This window comes from Pteronotus mesoamericanus, unplaced genomic scaffold (assembly GCF_021234165.1).
Source record: "Pteronotus mesoamericanus isolate MK-2021 breed Mesoamerican mustached bat unplaced genomic scaffold, CSHL_Meso_final scaffold_371, whole genome shotgun sequence".
Lineage (NCBI taxonomy): Eukaryota > Metazoa > Chordata > Mammalia > Chiroptera > Mormoopidae > Pteronotus > Pteronotus mesoamericanus.
This window is the reverse complement of record NW_026555314.1, coordinates 1222457-1243861: the sequence shown is the minus strand read 5'-3', so window position 1 is coordinate 1243861 and position 21405 is coordinate 1222457. Positions and strand designations below refer to the sequence as shown.

The 21405-nt window shown below is 49.0% G+C and overlaps 1 protein-coding gene across 2 annotated transcripts in view; it reads left to right on the top strand.

The window, feature by feature from the left end:
* The window catches only part of SMARCB1 (SWI/SNF related, matrix associated, actin dependent regulator of chromatin, subfamily b, member 1), a 28383-nt gene that overhangs the window by 3143 nt on the left and 3835 nt on the right, over positions 1-21405 (top strand). Inside the window, exons 2-7 of one of the 2 annotated variants that reach the window (XM_054592653.1) lie at positions 429-540; positions 2256-2385; positions 5714-5851; positions 7557-7684; positions 12053-12219; positions 17287-17477. In XM_054592653.1, coding sequence (XP_054448628.1) covers positions 429-540; positions 2256-2385; positions 5714-5851; positions 7557-7684; positions 12053-12219; positions 17287-17477 — 866 coding nt within the window. Of the gene's footprint in view, positions 1-428; positions 568-2255; positions 2386-5713; positions 5852-7556; positions 7685-12052; positions 12220-17286; positions 17478-21405 lie in introns of both variants that reach the window. The other variant, XM_054592651.1, reaches the window with a different exon arrangement.

The following is a 21405-nucleotide window of genomic DNA, read 5'->3' as shown; positions in this document are numbered from 1 at the left end:
GACCTTTCTGGTGTTTATTACATCATAAAAATATCAAAGTCTTATTTTTAAGATAAAAGAAAGTCAAAGAGGCCTTACATTTCTGGAAAGTGCCAGAAAGCCTTAGTCCAAAATCAAAATCATTGCAAGATTCTCCATGAGCTCCGGGGGCTTCTTGGTGAGCTCTGGGGGCCTGCCTCACAAGCTTTGGTCCTGTCGTCAGAATGTAGATGTTATTATCCCTGCCTGGAGGGGCAGATGTGGGCCAGATGTGCACTGTTGTTGAACCCTTGATGTCAGCAGAATGTGTTTTTATTGCTGCCTGGTGCCTGATGGCCAGCTCAGGGCCTGTTTGTCCATCACTTGATCCAGTGGAGCCTCTGCGCCAGGATCCTCTCCTCTGCTTGGAGATGTGACCCTCATAATGAGCCTTCTTGCTTTACTCATAGGTGGGAAACTACCTCCGTATGTTCCGAGGTTCTCTGTACAAGAGATACCCCTCACTCTGGAGGCGACTAGCCACTGTGGAAGAGAGGAAGAAAATAGTTGCATCGTCACATGGTAAAAAAACAAAACCTAACACTAAGGGTGCGTCTTCACGAGGGTTTGTAAACCTGTTTCAAAACCACTCGCTTATGTCATGAAGATAAAACGTTTTCACTCCAGAGTGTCTTCACTGCAGCCCTGACCTTAGTGTGGCAGGAGCACCCTAGGGGCGGGGCACACGTGCACCTCGGGCAAGAAAGTGGCTCCAGGGAGCCAGTGGAGGTCCTTCATCAGGTATTTTTAATGGGTCCAGAGGGTGTGTGCGGGGGAGTGGGGCTGGGACAGTAGCGGGTGCTGTGAAGACATGTTGGTCTCAAAACGTTTTAGGAATGCTGTGATGCTCTGCCATCTGCCGTGGCGTATCGCCATAGTCACCCTTCATGCAGCCCGAGCGGCGGGTGGCGACCCCAGCTCCCACTCCCCTCTGGGGCTTTCACCGCTTTGCTTCCCAGAGCACATCCATCTTGTAGCACTTCATTCTGGCAGCCAGTGTGCTAGAGCTCATGTGCATGTCCCTGCTTGTTGTGCCTGAGGTGTGCCTGGGGCTTGCTAGGCGAGCCGCTCAACACTAGTGACAGCAGAGACACTAGTGTGATTCAGCCGTGGCAGCTCTGTGCAGGGCGAAAGGATGCTCTTCGGATCTATCATGAAAGTCTCACGGTCCTTCTGGGTTTGGACACAGCACAGTGTTTAGCAGATGGTGAAACTGCTTTCCACTTAGCAATGGCGCCTTATAGAGAGCTGCGTGTGTGTGTTTGTGTGCATGTTGTACATGTGAGAGACAGACGGGGAGAGAGAGAAGAGAGAGAGAGAGCGAGCGAGCTTTGTAGTCTGTCTTGTCCTCTTTGGTTGTGTCTGTAGGTGCTGCTATGGTCTTGTGGGCAAAGTAGTAGTTCTTTTAATGCAGGAGCCGGAGCTTCTTTTTTATCTGCTGCTATAATATTTCCACTCACTCACTTGAAAAAGTCTCCTTTTTGTCCTCCCTCCTCCTCCCAGTGGAGCACCAGTCACTAACGCAGTGAGTTCCCAGCTTTGCTTTCCCCTCTGCAAGTCTCAAAAGACGTCTCGGTGACTCTTCCGCCTTGTGCTTTGGAGACACCTGCCCCGTAACTGGTTTGTTTTTCCAGGAGAAGCCAGGCTGGACCTGCAGACAGGTAGCAGCTCTTGACCAAGGTTCCCTGGAAGAGCTATGGGTTGCCTGGAATCTGTCCTGCTTCCCAAACAGTGTTGACTGGCACAGGGCCAAGAGTTTGTGTCCGATGTGAAGCAGCTCTTTCCACCTCTCTGGGCTCTTGTTTTAAAAGAAAAGTGTTTTTCATCTTTCATTCCATCTCTCCACTTTGCTTCGTGTTGTGGATTGCAGTGGTGTCAGACCTCTTCCCACTGGTGGTATTATTCTGGAGCCTTCCTTTTCTCCTGAGAGCCCCTGTTGGCTGTGCTGCGCTGTCCCTGCTGCCGCTGCCCTGTGCACTTCCTCTGTGCCTGGAGCCAGTGCTCCTGGGACAAATTAGTCCAAGGACATCCTCAGAGAGTCTTTACCCAGTAGGACCTCTCGATAAAGCGCTCAGTCCAGATTGCCCTTTTGGAAGAGGCCAGCATTCAGCAGTAGTGAGGTAGACACCTGCTTTTCCCACCTCCTGCATGTGAGGACCTTGATGTGCTGCATCTACTGGCTACTGTTGCTCGCTGCCCCACCGGCAGGGTGACCATAGCCGTGTCTCTGGTTACAGATCACGGATACACAACTCTGGCCACTAGCGTGACTCTGTTAAAAGCCTCAGAGGTGGAAGAGATTCTGGATGGCAATGACGAGAAGTACAAGGCCGTGTCCATCAGCACGGAGCCCCCCACCTACCTCAGGTAACACACCCCTGGCCAGGCGTGCTCTTGGGACACCCGCAGATATTTTTCTCACACTCTAGAACTGGCTGGAGTTAAGTCAAACTGAAACACTTTTCAGCACTTTTCAACACTTTACTCATGGGGCTTACAAATCATCCCAGTTGGATTTTAAGTTTCTTCTGTATCTTTGAAATTTCTAAGAAACCTAAGCCAAGTCTTGAATTCTGCAGACTGGTTAAGATAGACTGCTTTGAAAGTAGGATTAATCTGTCAGAAAAATTAGTGATCCAGATAAAGTCACAAAAGAAACAAACAATAGATTTGAATGTATAAATTCAGAACCTTTAAAGAAGTGTTTACCTTAACAATTAAACAGGCAAGTAATTGGAAAGGTGTTATGTTGTAGAAAGAGTCTGTTTATTCAGATTTATAAGGAAAACTTGAATATCCCAATAGATAAATAGATAAAGGGTGGTCCACATCGGAAGTACAGATAGTAAACACAAGGAACGATGTTTGCTCTCATGTGTAATTTAAAAAATTCAAAGTAAAATAAAATAGCAACATAAAGAATTGGGGCCTGCATGGCAGAGGGGCCCTTGCAGAGGCTGCAGTGGCTTGTCGGTGGGCACGATCTCTTTGTACAGCATTATGACATCAAACCTTTTTTTTGTTCTTTGGTCCAGTAATTTCACCCCTGGGAATTTGTCCCAGAGAAATAATGTAAAAGAACACCACCACCAACAAAAACCATTATGTATACAGAGATGCCCTTGGGAGTATTGTGAATAATAATGGGAAACATTAGCCATGTGAGTGTCCAGGCTTAGGGAGAGGCTGGGTGAGTGAAGGTGCACTCACTGGTACGGACTAGGACGTACCCTGTACGTTGTAATTAAGTAGACTCTGTAGCAACTGAAAACATGGTTCACATGCATGCGATATGTGGAATAACTACCTTATGCTTTCAGTTCTCAAGAAAACATGCATCCCCGTGCACCAAACCCTGGGAGCACTAAGTGGGGTGGAGAGTGCTATCGTTGAGAGTGATGTGGTTCTGAAAAATCATTTCTTTTCAGATTTTTCTCTTAACTTTACTATTGGATTGTTTATATCTCTCTCCCCTCTACCATCCCCCAGCCCCGCCCCCCCAAAAAAGGTGGCACACATCCAGCCTGGCCCGTGTTATAGATGTGTGCTCTACAGATTTCTTTTTCCCCAAGGGATGTGGTAAAACACAAGGATGGCGAGACTTACTCAGGGAAGTGGCAGAAGGAAATTAGGTACATATGGATGGGACTTTCAAGTCTGCACACGTCAGCTGGGAACCTTTTATGGGGTGATAAACACTTTCTTAATGATTGTGTCATTTGAGGAACAGCTGAGAGGGAAATAGAGTCTTGTTACCCCAGAGGTCAGAACTCTGGGGTGGGGGTGGGGTGGGTAAAAGTTCCAGGGAATCTGCTTTGCTTTTGGATGGGTTTTATGCTCAGGAGGCACCTCCTGGCTGTCCACTCAGCCCCACGGCAAGACTGGCACCTCCCCTCCCCCTCCCCAAGCAGGCCAGGCAGAGGCTGGCTGCCTCCTCTCAAGCAGACCTCCTGGTACTGGAAGAAGGTTGAATTACATGACTCATATCCTTGGGTTCTGTGCATGGCTGTGCATTCATGCTCACTGTGTCTGTGACATGACTTGGTAGAACAGCCCAGACTAGAAATGAGTGAGATTGCTACTGGCTTAGGGTAGGATTCTTTTTTTTTTTGGTGAGGGGGAACCTCATTGAAGCTTTAGGACACTCCCAAAAGAGGTGGTGTGCTAGACCCAAGGTTCCTAAGTATAAGCCCAGTGGCACTGGCTTTGCCATGGAAGTTGGTAAGAATCCATTTTCCCAGGCCCTTCCCAGATGGGAGTCGCTTGATCTGGACAGAGCTCAGGAGTGTGCTACTTAAAAGTTGGTGCTCTTAAGTGAGCCTGTGGCCAGCGGGCCCCGATAGGCTGTGGTGGAGATCCAGTCTTGCTGCCCAGCACTAAGCCCTGCCCAGATTAGTTCCATGTTTCCCGTTTTCCCAGGTCTTTGCTGTTCATAAGATTTAAGCAAGACCTGGGTACGTGAGGCTTGACAGAGTCCTGGCCAAATTTGGTGCTGTGAGTTCCTCTCTGACCCCGCCCTCAATCAAGGGATGCTCCTGGATTTCAGCACCGGACGGGCAAGTGGCCCCAGCTTTAGGAGAGAGGAGTTAAAGGGCCTGGGCCCAGGCAGGTTGTGGCCACTACTTCTGTCCTCCACCACCTGTGAAAAGGGGAGGGGCTGCGTCTCCTTGCCCTCCCGAGAGGGCACTCGCTAAGCAGTAGGAAACGTGGTGGTTTCACATTCTCTGAGTCGCAGCGAACAGTTATTGAAGAGGACCGGTGCATGTGCATATAGGTGAGTCATGCAGTCACTGCCCTCACACTGCTCGTAGCCTCACTGGGGAAAGCAGCACCAAGGATGGTAAAGCGACTCAGGGCACAGTGGGAACACGAGCGCTCATATGGCAAACCCAACACTGGCGCCTCATTTTAAAATAGCTCCTGGTGTTTTCCTGGTAGTAAAAGCAATCTGCAGTTTGGAGAGAATAGTGAGCCTTGTATGGGACATAGTCTACTTAAATTATTTTGAGTGTTGTTTTCTAGGCCATATTTACCAATACTATGTCTTCTCGCCTCTGCTGGTTGGGAAGTCTAGAGACCAGCAGTGTTGCCTAGGCCATCTCAGGCTGGCCTGCATGTCTAAAACAAATAGTTCGATCATGCCTGTTCCTGCTACAAACCCCTGGGGACTCCCAGCCATCTGCTGAGTACAGTTTCTCATGGAACACGCCAGCCCCTGTAGTTGAGGCCCTCTCTGTGTCCCATGTTTCCAGCCCCTGCTGGGTCTATAACCTACTGCCCCTTCCCTGCTGCTCCCTGTACTTCTGAAATGCCTTCTCCTCCCCAGTTGCCCCCGACCCCGGTGAACCCGAAGTTAGTGTTTAAGACTCCACTCCTCTGGGAAGCCTCCTCCTTGTGCTGTTTCCTGACAGAAGGGACAGTGCTTCTGTGGAGCCGTGCCCAGCACATAGAATGTGAACTTATGGCGTGTGCCCTGGGCTTGCGGCTGCTCTGACATGTTGGGGCCCCTTTGCACCCTTACCCTGGCTTGGGTACTTCCAAGCAGTTGCTGGTGGGAGCCTAGGGAAAAGAAACCTACAGAATCTGGGATACACAGAAGTTCCCACTGGGGCCTGGAGCTCAGCAGGGGTGCAGTGATTGTCTGCTGACCATGACTTGATACCTGCTGAGTGGGAGATTTCCCATGTTTTTCCAGGGAGCAGAAAGCAAAGAGGAACAATCAGTGGGTGCCCACCCTGCCCAATAGCTCCCACCATCTGGATGCTGTACCATGCTCCACGACCATCAACAGGAACCGCATGGGCCGGGACAAGAAGAGAACCTTCCCTCTCTGGTGAGCAGAACTTCCCCCCCTACGGATTCTGCCTTAGTGCTCAGATGCAGTTTAGTCTCCCCCTTCCCAGAAGAGCACTGTGCTTTGACCTTCTACTCCTGAAAATGCCGTGCTGCCTTCTCCGTGAAACTGTTTTCACTCAGCTTCCGGGACGTTGGTCTCTGGCTTGCTGCGGCCCCACAGCACTCTTTGTTTTAGTCTTGCCAGTCTCCTCATTCCCCCGGGATCTTGAGTAGAATTCCTGAGGACTCAGTCCTTGGACTTTTTCTCATGGTTTCAGATGCCACTCAAGTGACTCCTGCTGTATTAGTTCCCTGTGGCTGCTGGAACAAATTGCAACAAACTAGGTGGCTTAATACAATGCAAATTTATTCTCTCACAGTTTTGGAGGCTGGGAGTTTCATTGAGCCCAAGTCAAGGTGTTGGCTGGGCTGCACTTCTCTCTTCCTGCCTCTTCCAGCTTCTTTTGGCTGCTGGCATTCCTTGGCTTGTGGCCAAATCACCAGTCTTTGCTGCAGTGGTCACATGGCCTTCTCCTCTGTGTGTGAAATCTACCCCTGTCTGTCTGTTATAAGGACACTTGTGATGTAATCTAGGGCCAACTAGGATAATTCATCTCCTCTCAAGATCCTTAACTTAATTACCTCTGCAAAGTACCCCCTCCTTCTGCCGTATAAGGTAATGGTCAAGGTTCCAAGGATTAGGACATAGGTTTCTTTTGGGGGTTATATTTCAAGCTCCGATCCCCACATTCATCTCTACAGCCCAACCTCATTCACCTCTTGCCAATATCTGCATGGCTCACCCCTTTTCTTCCCTCCTCCATCCCTCTCTGCCTCCTTCCTCCTTCCTTTCCTCCCTACTTTTCCTTCCTTCCCATCTCTATTGTAATATCATTTTCTCAGGGCTGCCTTCCACCCTTAGAATGTCCACTCCTGCCCCTTCCCTCATCTGTGTTTCCCAGATCATCGGTATCTAGCATGTATGTGGTATGCTTTCCTTGTTTGTTGGTTGGTTGGTTGGTTGGTTGGTTTGTTACCCTTGCCCCAAGCTCTGAGAGCAGATGCCCTTAGATTTCCCATGACCTCCAGCATCCCCACATCTCTTCCCTCTTTGTCTTCCTAAAACCCAGATAAGACCATGTAAAACCCTTGCTCAGTCCTCCTGGAGTTCCCTCAGGGTAGAGGCTGGGTTCTGCAGCCCAGGGCGGAGAACCGTTGGCGCCTTGACCCTCTAGTTTCCCAGTGTCTCACATACTGCTCCCCCATCTAATCTGTACCCTGCCTTCAGTGTTTTGGCAGCTGCAGGCCCAGGAACTCCTTGCTTCTCCCTGTCCTTTGGCCCTTGCTCAAGTATTTCCTCTTTTGGAAATTCCTTTCCCACAGCTTTCTGTGAAAGTCCTTCCTGCTTTAGGCCTTAAATCTCCCTCTTTCAGAGTATGTCTCGGTCTTGCCCCACGGCTCTAGTTAGTATCTTTCTCTCCCTTTCTGGTGTGTCCATGAAGTGCGGGCCTCTGCCCCTGGGGCCTGTGGCCTGTGGCCCCCGCTTGCCTTGGCTCTGTTGACTCAGCCCTTAGCTGACAAGTGCCCATAAGAAGTGGGCTTCCCCCTTGGCCAAGTTTGCAGTGGTCCGTGGTACAGAGAGGGGGGTTTGGGGGGGACCCGTAGCACCCCTTGCTGCTGACTTTGCTGCCATTCACTTCCAGCTTTGATGACCATGACCCAGCAGTGATCCATGAGAATGCATCCCAGCCTGAGGTGCTGGTCCCCATTAGGCTGGATATGGAGATTGACGGGCAGAAGCTGAGGGATGCCTTTACCTGGAACATGAATGGTATGTGGGGCTCTGTACAGCCCAGACTAGCCGCCGTGTAAACACTCGCTGTTCCTGTCTGATGCCCATTGTGCAGGTTCTGAATTCTGAACATGACATTCAGAGCATTGTGCCATAGGTTAAGAGGGTATGGATTCTGGGCTCAAATCCTGCTTCTGTTACTGTTTCTTGTGGGCTGGGCACATGAACCTTGGGTTCCTTCCCCACTGTGAACATGGGTAGTTCAATGGCCTGGCATGAGGCCTGCCAGTTCAGAGCTCAGTGGTGATCTTGATGCTGCCGCCTGGTCCTCCACTTACCTCCCCTTCCGCCCTGTCCACTCCCCTGCTCTTTTAGATGCTGCGCATGCGCACTCATGCCTCTGTCCTCTCCTTGGCTGGGGGGACCTGCCCTCACCCTCTTCATTCTTTCCATCCTCACTCTTTAAGTCCTGGGTCAGATGTCAGCTCTTTCCTATTTCCTCTGGCTCCAAAAGCCTGAATGTAACTCTGTGCAAATGAAGACAAGGAAGGTCAGGAGGAGACATCCACCAGAGTGTTTAGAGCCCTTATCACACCTGGGAAGGAGGATTACACATATGTTAATTTTCTTCATTTTTTGTCCTCAATCTTTCAGACTTTTTACAATGAACATACTTATATTCAGACCAAAAAAACCCCAGTGAATGTTACTTTTAAATGAATAAAAGTTTAAAACGACCAGACTCTTACCACCCTAATGTTTTGTTTTGCATTTTTCAGTCACTTCCGTATGCAAGCCTACTTAACATAATTATAATTATAGTGCAAGTATAATTTTATTTTTCTTCACTTAAGTATCTTCCTGGTTTCTTTGATCTTCATAATTGGTGCAGAATTTCCTGTTACATTGCGGTGTCCTAATTTGTTAAAACTCCCCCTGCTATTAGATGTTTCCATGACAGATAACATATTAGCTTACAACATTTTTCTCCCAGAGTGGATTTCCTCAGGGAGGAACGTGTGCAGTTGTTGATATGCAATAGCTTTGAGCTTTCTGGAAGGATTAGGCTGCTTTTTTTGGTCATCCCCCAGCAAATGGCGTGCCCGGCCTGCCTCTGAGGGCCTCTGCCCAGACCTGGGAACAATGCCTGAGAGCTGGGGTGCTTGTTTTCCATAACCTATGGGCTAGCTGGCAAGAGAGGACATTGACAAAGAGATGACGTGGCCTAGGACACACAGGGTGGACATGAGTGGAGGGTTTCAGGAGGTTGTCATGAGTGTCGATGGGGGCAGGTGCAGTGGACGCCCCAACATGGGGATGGGGTAGCTCTTGGGTGCCAGGCTACCACCAGTCCTGTGCATCCCCTCTTACCTCAGCCAGCCTGTATTACAGTTGTTTGTTAATTCACCTCTCTCCCTCTCCATTTCAACCACTTGAGGTCAGGGACTTTATTTTTTATTTCTGTTTTTCTTAGAATATTAGCACAGGACTTGGCCAAGCATAGGAACTTAGTTCACTTTGAACCAGTACATGTATTGTTTTCTTTTCTTTCAACAATACATGAAAAGCTGTCACTATTTTTCTCTTGCCCAACCCTGTTTCAGGTGGGATGTAAGGCAACTTATATAAGGATGCTTGGTATAAAAAAAATAAAGCAAATGACAAAGGAGTAGTTAGAAAAAACTGGACAAAGGGGAAAATGAAACTAGAATGTATAAAATATAAAATTAAGCCAGTACTCTGGTTCATGCACATAACTCAGTAGGCAGGAGATGGCCATAGCTCTCAGCCTTTGAGAACCAGGCAGAGAGAGACATGGTGATCAGTTCTGCAGTTCTCACTGTAGTCAAGATTAGCAGCAGTCAGTGGCTCAGAAGAAGCAGAATCACTCATAATACTTAAATCCATGAGAACCTCTTTCCATGACCCTCGTGTATAATGTAATGGAGACCAGCATCTCTCTGTGAACTCCGCCATGGGCTTCTTCAGGACCTTATTTATAGAAGTCCTCATGCACCATCCCACTAAATATAATTTACTACAAACGCTTGAAGGACCAAAATTTTGTTTTTATGTGAACTCTTCCTCAATCCAGAGTAATATTTAGTGTACTTAAAGGCTATGATAATTTTTTTTCTCAAATTATAAGAGAAAGTTTATTTAGAAAGTTACAGAGGTATTAAAAGTGAGCTATAGAAGAAATGGGCTAAGTAAACAAGTTACAGAGACAAAGAAGGGCCCTTAGAGCTTAGGAAAGTACGCTCAAAAAGAAGATTTAACAGGGCGTGCTCGGGGTGGGTCGGGGAGAGAAGCGCCAGGGCTGTCATATTCTTAACTGGGGGTTAGGAGTGCACACCCCTGGCATGGTAGTTGAAAGAGCATTTTCAAAATTGCTGTTGATTTCCTGTTTGTTTTTTTTAATACTAAGGTGGTGTTTTTTTTTTTAATTTAAAAAACTTTTAAAATTTATTGATTCGAGAAAGAGAGAGGAAGGGGGTGGGGAGAGAGAGAGAGAACTATCAACTTGTTCCACCCATCAATGAATTCATTGGTTGCTTCTTGTATGTGCCCTAACCAAAGATCAAACCTGCAACCTTGGCATTTTGGGACAACGCTCTAACCAACTGAGCAACCTGGCCAGACCTGATTTCCTGTTTATTAAAATTCATATTTAACTTAATTTAAATTTCAAATAACCTTAGAGGTTATGAGAGTGTTTGTCACAAAGAGGTTAAAAATGTGAAGCAGCACTAGTTGAGCAGCATGAATGAACTGTATGTAGTTCAGGCCACTGTTTCTAACCAGGGTTTCTCTCCAACAAGCTTTTGGTAGATGTCGGTTAATGATGAATTTGAGGTTTTCTTCTCTGAGAAGGACTTGAAAGGAAGCTTGTCTGAGTTGCTGGTGAAATGGCATTCTCTGCTTCAACAGTCAGTCTCCTGAGACATTGTTAAAGTCCTTCAGAAAGGATAAGCTGCTGAACAAGAACACATCTCTACATAGATGCCGTCTTGGCCCTGAGGGGGACAAAGGAATCCTAGGGTAGTGCCATGAGCTGCCTCAGGAAAAGGCATGGAATCTGCTCCTGCACACAGGCCAGGAGTGATCAGGGCCCTGAAGGCTACACCACAGGGCGTGGCTACAGGAAGCAGTTTGTAGAGATTTGTTTTTACATGATCTCTTAAAAACTGCAAATGACAGATTCAGGAAGCTGAGTGAACCTTGACAGGATAAACCCAAAGACACCAACACCAAGACACATCATAATTAAACTTCTGAAAGCTAAACACAAAGAAAAAATTCTTGAGAGTAGCCAGAGAAAAATGACATCTCATCTATAGGGAAAGGCTTAGAATGACAGCAGATTTCTCATCACAAACGATGGCAGCTGTAGAAACTGGCACAATGTTTTTTTAAGTAGTGAAAAGACTGCCTATGGTTCACTCCAGAGGGGTATATGGTCATTAAGGTTTGGGTTATGAGAAAAGGGCAGAATGGGGAAAAAAAAAAACTACAACACAAAAAACTTGATTGCATAGCACGTTGCTCTAGTCTGGCCAGTCACAGATGGTCCCTGCAAGCTTACATATGGTGTGGTTGCATTTCCAGGATTCAGGATCTATACTTTTCAACTTGTTGAGAGCATATGCTGCCCACAGTCAGAAACTGAGGGGAGGTCTGTAAAAAGCCACAGGCAGCCTAATACTATCTCTGAGGGATCTTTCTACTGGTGAGGAAGAGGTGGATGGATATGCATCTGCTTTATCCTTCAGTGGGAACTGGTCTCAAAGTGGCATATCCAGAAGGAACCTGTGTTAGTTTGCTACGGCTGCCATAACAAAGTTCCACATATGGGGGCTTAAACAATAGAAATTTATATTCTCCCAGATCTGGAACCTATAAGTTTGAGATCAGGGTGTCGGCAGCATTGGTTTCCTTTGAGGCCTCTCTCCTTAGTGTGTTGATGGCTGTTTTCTCCCTGTGTCTTCATATGAGCTCACCTGGTTGCCAGTCTGAAGATGAGAGGAGATAGTAGATATGGTACATCAGCTCTGATGTGTCTTAGCTTTCCCTTCCCCCAAACAGCTCATTGGTTAGAACTAATCGAGTGGTATAGCAAGGTAATGGTGCCTGGGAGCGGGGAGAACCTGGTAAGGGGGAACGCTTAGGGCCTTGACCACCCCTAGGGGTGCGAAGGAGGAGGTATATGTGGAATGATGGCCAGAAGGAAGGTGTTCATCCTTTGCTTCTTTTCCTTGCCATGTCTGGAAGGGCCACCCTCTTTATCCTTATCTGTGCCTGAGAGGTTTGGCAGAGGAGGAAGGGGTAGAGGGAAGTCAGGGCTGAGCACTGTGAGATTAGGTCCTGTAATCCATCAGCAATCCCTGCCCTCTTGCCTGATTTCAGAGAAGCTGATGACCCCTGAGATGTTTTCAGAAATCCTCTGTGATGACCTAGATTTGAATCCACTGACATTTGTGCCAGCTATTGCCTCTGCCATCAGACAGCAGATTGAGTCCTACCCCACGGACAGTATCCTGGAAGACCAGTCAGACCAGCGTGTCATCATCAAGGTAGGCAGTTCCTCTCCATGTGCCAGGGCCTTCCTTGTCCTGGGGTGGGGGTCGTAGGACACTGAAGGTGCATAGAAGCCTGTGGAGTAGTGCTCCCAGAAAGCTTTCTTTGTTGTTCTTTTATTGTATTCTGTAAGTTCTGTCTTCTAGATATCAATCCCTTATCAAATACGTGATTTGCAAATATTTTCTCCCATTCTGTGGGTTGCCTTTTTATTTTTTTGGTAAAATCCTTTGATGCATGTAAGTTTAATTTTGATGAAGTCCAGTTTTCCTGTTTTTTCTTTTGGTGCCTGTGTCTTTGGTGTCATATTCAAGAAATCATTGCTAAATCCAATGTCATAAAGCTTTTCATCTATGCTTTTTCTAAGAGTTTTATAGTTTTAACTCTTACATTTATGTCTTTCATCCATTTTGAGTTAATTTTTGTATATGGTGTTAGGTAAGGGTGTTACTTGTGGATATCCTGTTTTCTCAACACTATTTGTTGAAAAGACTGCCTTTTTTGCCTTTCAGTTATCTTGGTGCCCTTGTTGAAAATCATTTGACCATGTATGCAAGGATTTATTTGTGGGCCTTCTATTCCATTGGTTTATATGTCTGTCCCTGTCAGTACCACACACTGTTTTGATTACTGTAGCTTTGCAGTAGTTTTGAAATCAGGAAGCGTGAGTGATTTCTTCCAACTTTTTTGTTCTTTTTCAAGATTATTTTGGCTGGTCAGGGTACATTAGATTTCGTATGACTGTTAGGATGGACTTTTTTTCTATTTCTGCAAAAGAAATATTGTTGGGCTGTCTCTTCATTTATTTATTCCTTCTTTAATTACTTTCGGCATTGTTTTGTAGTTTTCATTGTACAAATTTTTCATCTCCTTGGTTAAGTTAATTCCTACGTATTTTGTTCTTTTCGATGCTGTTGTAATTGTTTTCTTAATTTTCTTTTCAGATTATTCATTGTTAGTGTATAGAAATGTGACTGGTTCTCCTGTTGTGAGTTTGTATTCTGCTACTTTGCTGAATTTATTAGTTCTCATAGTTTTTTAATACAATCTAGGGTTTTTTCCATATGAGATCATATCATCTGTGAACAAAGATAACTTCTTCCTTTACAATTTGAGTGTCTTTTATTTCTTTTTCTTATCTAATTGCTTCGTCTAGAAATTGCAAGAGCAAGCATTTTGTCTACTTTGAGGAAAAGCTTTTAGTCTCTCACTATTGAGCATGATATTCACTGTGGGTTTTCATATGGGGATTTTATTATGTTGAAGTAGTTTCCCTCTATTTCTACTTTGTTGAGTGTTTTTATCCTGAAAGGGTGTTGAATTTTGCCAAATGCTTTTTCTGCATCAATTGAGATGATCATGTGATTTTTTTCTTTATTAATGTGGTGCATTCACATTGATCAGTTTTTGTATTGAACTGTCCTTTTACTGCAGGAATAAATCCCACTTGGTGATAGTGAGTAATCCTTTTAATACACTGCTTAATTCAGTTTGCTAGTATTTTTCTGAGGATTATTGCATCAATGTTCGTAAGGAATATCGATCTATGGTAGTTTTCCTTTCTTGCAGTGTCTGGCTTTGGTATTAGGGTGGTGGATTACGAAGTGTTGGCTGCTCTTCACTTTTTTGGCAGAATTTGAGAAAGATTTGTGGTAGTTCTTGTTTAAGTGTTTGGTAGAATTCACCAGTGAAGTCATTAAGTCCAGGGTTTTTCTTTGTTGGGAGATTTTTGATGACTGATTCAGTCTCCTTGCAAATTAATTACTTTTTGAGAAAAATATGAATTTGCTGTCCTTAGCTTGTTTCAGTTTCACGCTATAGCCAACTAACAGCAAAAAGGGGCACAATGAGAAAAGGGAGACATCATGGGCGAGAAATGGGGGAGTGTTGGGTATAGTAATGGGAGCCCCACCTGTGCCCCTGTGCACAGACTGTTACCTCTGGAGCATGGCCCTGAGGACTCGGCTCCGTGCTGCATCTTCGTCCTGTAACTTGAGTGAGGACGTGGCCTTACAGAGTTAGCTGTATCCAACCACATGGTTCCAAATGGCCAGGGTCAGCCCCGTACAGGGGCCTAATGAGTCTGACCAGCTGGCTTCCCTGATATTTTTCTCAGAATTGAGGGTCCTTGTTTTTTGGTGGTTGTTATCTTGATGGGGGCTTGTGGGCAGCCATACAGAAAGTTTGTCAAGCAGTTCAAACTCCGCCTGGGACTGCCACCTGCTCCCTTGACTAAAGGCTATCTTAGTGACTGGACAGTTTTCAGCTATAGGACCCGTTCATGTCCTCCAACCCACTATAATCCCTACCCACAGGATGCCATTTGCTGATGGGCCATGGCAGGAAACCCAGCCTGGGCACAGTCTGCCCTAGGCTGGGTTTCCGGCCTGGCTTGGTGGTATAAGGGCTTGTCTGCTCTGGGGTCGGACACAGCTGGCCTGGGGAAGCCCTGCTGCTGCAGAACAGTGCTCTGTTTATCAGGCAGTATGACCTAGGCGACAGCGTCCCATCTTGTACGTGAGGAAACTGAAGGTCACATCCAAAGTTTCCCACATGTAGCTGGGACTTCAAAAGAGTTGGGTGCTTGCTTCTGTGAGGATATTCTTTGTCTGGCTATTAGAACACGGTGGAAGACAGGAATCTTTGGAGTGATGGTGCCTGAGGAGCGTCTTTCCTCACAAAGTAGTGCCTTAGCTTGGAGCAGCCACTCACAGATGTTCTCAGTGATGCTGGGACTGAAGCCCAGGCCTGGGCACCTTAACAAGGGCACCTGGGCTGGGTCGGCTTTGCTCAGTTCCAGAGACCTGGGAGGCCTGGTGCTGCCGAGAGTCAGACCATCAGACTTGGGCCAGCCAGGCCCTTTCTGGGGAGCGAGTGAAAAGGTTTATGGGATGATACAGATCGAGGCTGGGATGACAATGAGAACCTGGGATCATTGCTGTGTGTCTGTTTGGAGCTCCTGGCTCTGCGTTGTCTCTCTGAGCTCACCTGGGGTCCAGCCGCCCACCCCCCGGCCCCAACCATCCCAGTGCTACCACCACCAGACAGTAGAGGTGTCAGTGGCAGCCAGTGTCTCTCCTCTGCTGAGAACACATTGCAAGCTTTGCAGATCCCTCTGTGGAAGCCTCAGTCCCTACTCTGCCGGGGACCCTTCCTCCCAGGGAGCCGCAAGCCTTCTCTCTTGGCTCATTCAGTTCTTTCTAAAACGCCACCTCTTCCAGGAAGCCTTTCTGAGCTTCCTGCATAATGTGGCTGACCCTGTACCTTCTTCCCATGCTCTCTTTTTCCTCCTTATCACATGGCTCCATTCAGTATACATTCATGGATTTATTTTATGTATGTCTCTCCCCCTGCTGGAAGTCAGCTTTTTGTGTTTTACCCACTGTTGCACCCCTGAGCCTCTCCTTGGTTGGCATGCAATCCATATTATTTAATAATAGAAAGCTTTAATGACAGATTGGTGGGGGACAGACAACCCAGTCCACATGGCACTGCCTGGTAGCAGAGAGGACTTAATGGTGTTGCACCCAGGGCAGAGCTTGCTGGGTGTGAACCGCTGCCCTGGCAGGTTCTGTTTGGTTCCATTTGGTGCTGTTAGGTTCTCTTCGGAGCTTTTCTGTGGGCTGCTTGTTGCTTCTCATTTTTTCCTGTCCCAGTGTGCTGATGCGGTTCCTCAAGCATTCAGATTCTGTTGGGAGAGGAGGTGGCTCTTTTGGTTTGATTTTATAAACCCATGGTGGTCACTTAATGGGTGGGAAGGGACTGGGGCTGGGCTACAGTGAGTGGAATGTGAGGCATAGGACTCAGAGTCTGGGTCCTACATTTCTCAAGGAAGGCAGAAGTCCCTGTGCAGGCTGGGCCCTGAGCAGTGGCCAGATCACTGCCTGCTCTGATCCTTGCCTTAAAAGCCAGGTTGAGTGATTGCTGGTGTGGCTCAGCTGATTGGGCGTTGTCCTGCAGACCAAAAGGACACTGATTTGATTCCCAGTCAGGGCACATGCCTGGGTTGTGGACCAGGTCCCCAGTTGGGGGCGTTCGAGAGGCAACCAACTGATGATGTTTCTCGTGCACATCAATGTTTCTCCCTCCCTTCCCCTCTCTAAAAATAAATAATTAAAATCTTTTTTTTAAAAAAAAGCCAAGTTGAACACCCAAGGACAATGGGGTGAATGGGTAGATACACCATGGCTTCTCACCGGACAGAGCGGTGAGAGATGGTCGTAGCCTCACACAGCTATGGAATAGGTTGTGGATATGATGCTGAGTGAACAAAGCCCGACCCCAAAGAGTGCTTCCTGAGTGATTCAGTAGTGCTCAGTTTCAGAGTAGGCACAACTAGGTGTGGGTTGAGAAGTCAGGGTGGTGGTCCCCTGGGGCAGGCATATGTGGGGCGCTCTTGGGGTACAGGCTCTGTTCTCTCTTGGTCTGCGTGCTGCACACGCAGGGTCTGGACCCTCTCCTGGCTGCAAGCTGCAGGCTGTCTATCAGCAGAGTGCTGCTGGGAGTGTGGTGGAATCGTTGGCCGTGGGCCGCTGCTCCATCCTAGGCTTTGCTTGTACCTCGTGAACTGGTATAGGTACCCTTTGCATCTGTGAGCACACTTAACAAGATGATTTCCAAGTGGGGGGTCCTCTATAAAGACACAGTAAGGGGGTAGACGAAGGCTCAGGGACAGTGTCTGATGAGTGACAGTTGAGCTGAGCCCTGACCGACGGGTGTAGGTGTGTCAAAATCAAGACCAGCAGGAATGAAGGGGAGCAAGGGGATAGGAAAAGGGGAGAGGTGGCACTTGGTGCCTTGGGGCCACTTCAGGGTCTTCCCTCGAGGGTGACTGTGCTGGGCCCTCAGCCAGAACCCCTGTGGCCACCCTAGTTGGTCTGAGGGCTTAGCCCTGTTTTTGTGGATGGAGCGCTGCAGGTGGAAGGGCAAGCGCCACAGCATGTAAGTCAAGGGCAGGGTCCAGCCCAGCCGGGGGCTCCCAGGGGCTCCGTCCCACCTTCTCACAGCCCCGCTGTTGGGCAAGTTCTGCTGCTCTAATTTGGGTACTTTGGTTCTGGCTCCAGCTGAATATCCATGTGGGGAACATCTCCCTGGTGGACCAGTTCGAGTGGGACATGTCAGAGAAGGAGAACTCTCCTGAGAAGTTTGCCCTGAAGCTGTGCTCGGAGCTGGGGCTAGGCGGGGAGTTTGTCACCACCATCGCCTACAGCATTCGGGGACAGCTGAGCTGGCATCAGAAGACCTACGCCTTCAGGTAGGATCACTGATGAGTCCCACTCTCTTTCCTCTTTAATCTCGTTTTGGGGGAAAAGATTTCTCCCTATGCATGGTGATGTCTCCGGGACTTTCTGGAGCTTTGCAGTGTGGTCTGGTCACGGGCGGCCTCGCTCCTTTTGCTGCCTCGGGTACCCCAGAGGCGAGGCTCCTCACCGCCATCATGGTGGGGGTGGCTCTACGGAGCTGGGGTGCCTGCGCCTTTGTTCTCCGCCCACCCCGCGTTGCCCTGGGCCGCACTCTGCTGCCAGCAGCCCTTCTGCAGCCTTCACACCCCTACGCCCCCCGCTCTCTGCGCCCTCGCCCACACTGTCTCTGTCAGGGGTGCATCCCCCAGGGCTCTCCATCTGGTGGACTAGCAGTCTGTCTCAAACAAGGGCTACTCGATAGCGCCCGCCCCGGCTCAAGCAGGGACTCCTCGAGCAGCTGCTTTTACTGTCGCACGTTGCCATCGTCAGTCAGAGGCGTCGGTGAGCACCCACGCTGGCTGGGCCCTGTGCGGGGTGCTGTGGAAGATAAAGAGCCGAATCAGGCTGCCTGTGAAGGTGGAAGTGTAAACACAACATTGCGGTCCAGTGTCCTGTGTGCTGGGCTGGGGGACGGAGCAGAGGACTGGGGCTCTTTGAGAGACGGACACGGCCTTCCCGTTGCTGTTGGCCTCCCAGCGTGAAGCACGGTCTGGCAGGAGGTAGGGCTTGGTGAGCGCTGACTGAGGAGTGGCGCCCGCCTGCCTCAGGACGGTTCCGTCATACCAGCCCCGATCCCCGAGCTCCTCTTCCATGTTTGGATGGTGTGTGTGTGGGAGGTGTGTGGTAAGTATCCTGCATCAAAACAGGATGTTAGGATTTATTCTGCTCATGAAACTGTCATCATGCACATGTGGTGGTCATTACTTAGGGACTGAAGCTTAAAATGCTGCATGAGGAGAAGTATGAAGATCTTTTTGCAAAGACATAACCATTAATGGGGCTCGTGAGTATGTTTGTATCTCAGCTGATTCTCAAAGAATTCCCAGGAGACAGCTTTCTTATGACTTCCTGTAAATCTGAGCAAGAGATGAGGAACGAATGTACACCCACAGGACTTGAGATTCCGGGCCTGGGAGACCAGAGTCCCGTGGTGGTCTGCTCCCAGCATCCAGGCTGAGATGGCACGTCTGTTACCTCCTGTAACCCCCCAGCCGTCCTGCCAGTGAGGTGATCCTGCTTCACAGACAGGGTCCAGGTCCAGAGAGGAGAGGGGAGGTGGCGCCTGGCCCACGCCTCCTGCTTCCTGTGTGAGGCCCACTCAAGGCCTGTCAGTGCATTTCTGCTCACTCTGCATCGGAGCCATGACCAATGGACCTCGGACCAGTCTGCGGTGGCCTTGCTTCCTGGAGCTGACCCTGAGGTCCCAGGAGGCGGTGACATCATGTAGGTCTTGAGAGTGACATTGACACCAAGTACCTCATTCTCCAGATGCTTATTGAGTCAGAACCTACTTGCTGACTGGCCAGTGTAGGGGTCGGGGTGTCATGCTGCTCTCGGGAGCAAGACCCTGAGGGTGTTGACACATGTGACACCATCCCTCCTGCTCTGATCTCTGGGTGACCCGAGCCGTCCGCCTGAAGTCCTTGTTAAGCCTCAGGACGCCAGCAGGGTGCCGAGTAGCTCCTGAGCAGGCGCCCAGTGGGAGCCCCTGGCGGTGGTGAGCTGGGACTTACAGGCAGATCCCTCCCTTATCTCAGCCACCGGTTAATGAACTCCAGTTTTGAGGGCAGGGAGCGTCCTAGACCTCCGTCCCACCTCAGTCTCTAGTGCTGAGTGTGCAGGTTTCATGTCCTTGGGGACCGGGGGAGCACATCCCCTCTGCATCAGCCTGGGCCAGCCAGGCAGGAGCGGCATCCCAAGTGCCTTTTGACATCAGGAGGACTGCTGTGTCCTCCCAGCTGACCAGGGCTCTGAGCCTTTCACGCGGGGCCCAGCCTGTTGGGCGTGCTCTGTCTGGTCCAGGCAGGCGGATGCTCTGAACAGAGCTGTCAAGGACAGGAAGGGCAGCCTTTGGTCAGGGCCGGCTTGTCACAGGCTTCATCGCCCAGGGGACAGAACTGCAGTGAGCCAGGGGAGTCCCATCTGTGCCCACAGACTGAGCCCCGTGCCTGGCTGCGGTGCCCTTCTCATCAGTGGCATTGAGTCGTGTTGATAGTAGAGCAGGGCAGGATGCCCCGTCAGGGGAACCGTGGCAGAGAACAGGCTGCCTTCCCTGGGCAAGCGGGATGGGAAGGCCTGATGTGGGTGAGCACGGGGCGGGGGCGGGGGGCGCAGGGGTGTGGCAGAGGGGTTGGGGGCCCCAAGCTCCTAGAGGACAGAGCTGAACCAGAGTGGCATGTAGGTGTTCTTGAGCCAGCGGGATGGGGACAAAGAGACAGTAACAGGAGAGGGATGGGGCTCCACCTGGGGGTGGGGCTGGGCTGGGCTGGGCTAAGCAGAGGATGTGAGGGGTCAGGCATTCACTGAGACAGTGAGCCACTACCTGTGAGGAGAGTTGCATCTAGCAGAGTTAACGGCACCTCCTTTGGGCCAGCCCTGTGCCCCAGGCTGGGGACGCGGAGAAGAAACAGTGCCCTAACAGAGGAGACTTGTATGTGTGGCCACTGAAGGTACCAGAGGCTGCACACAGGGAGGGATGTGGTTGGTGGGGGGTGTGGACCCTGGAGGGAAGCGGCCAGGGTAGAGTGCTGGCCAGGAGGAAGTCAGGACAGGCAAAGGCGTGGGATCTGGCAGCTGGGCCTGTTGGGGGACAGAGAGGCAGTGTTACTGGAGCAGCGCCAGAGATGGAGACACCTGTCACTTCGGACTAGTTGACCATGAGCCACTGGGGTTACTCCTAGAGTTCTGCCCACCTGCCCTGGCAGCGGGGTTTGCGTGTCAGTGTGTTTTGTAACAGCTTATTGACATATAATTCACATACCATACAATTCACCCATCTGGGGGGTACAATTCAGATTCAGTGGGTTCTAGTATGTTTGCAGAGTGCGGCCATCATAGTTTTCAAACATTTCCCACCCCACCCCCCTCTCCTTGGCATGTCCAAAGTGCCAGCATCACTACTCTTGCACTTTAGGGCCCTTGTAAGTAAAATAAGGGTAACTTGAACACTGGCACGGTGATACCATGGAAATTGATTGCATCACCAAGATGGCAACTATGCGACTAACAGGCTGGTAGCATATATTTATAACCGTGTGGACATGCTAAACAAAGGGATGATTCACATTCTGGACAGGACAGAGAGGGATGGTGTGAAATTTTACCATGTTACTCAGAATGGCATGCAATTCAAAATTTCGGAATTGTTATTTGTAGAATTTCCATTTAATATTTTCAGACCCTGGTCGACTGTTGGTAACAAAGGGGGACTACTGTATGTTTTTTTGTGGCTGGCTCCTTAGCATAATGTTTTCAAGCCAATCCATATGGTAGTCTGTATCAGAACTGGCTCCTTTTTGTGGTTAAATAATATCCCCTCATATCAGTACAGCACTTTTCTTTATCCATTCAGCAATTCATGGGTATTTGGGCCATGTCCACTTCTTGGCTGAGAATAGTACTGCTGTGGTCATTCATGTACAAGATTTTTTTTGAATACCAGTTTTCCATTCTCTTGGATATGTATGTAGGTGTGGAATTACTGGATTGTGTGGTAACTATGCTTAACATTTTCAGGAACTGTCAGACTGCTTTCCAGAGTAGCTGCACCGTTTTTCTTTCCCACCAGCAGTATGAGGGTCCCAGTTTCCCCACATTCTCACCAACATTCACCTGACTTTTTTATTCTAGCCAGCCTAGCGAGTGGGCGTGAAGTGGCATCTCATTGTGGTTTTCATTTACATTGCCCTAATGACAGATGATATTGAGCATCTTTTCATG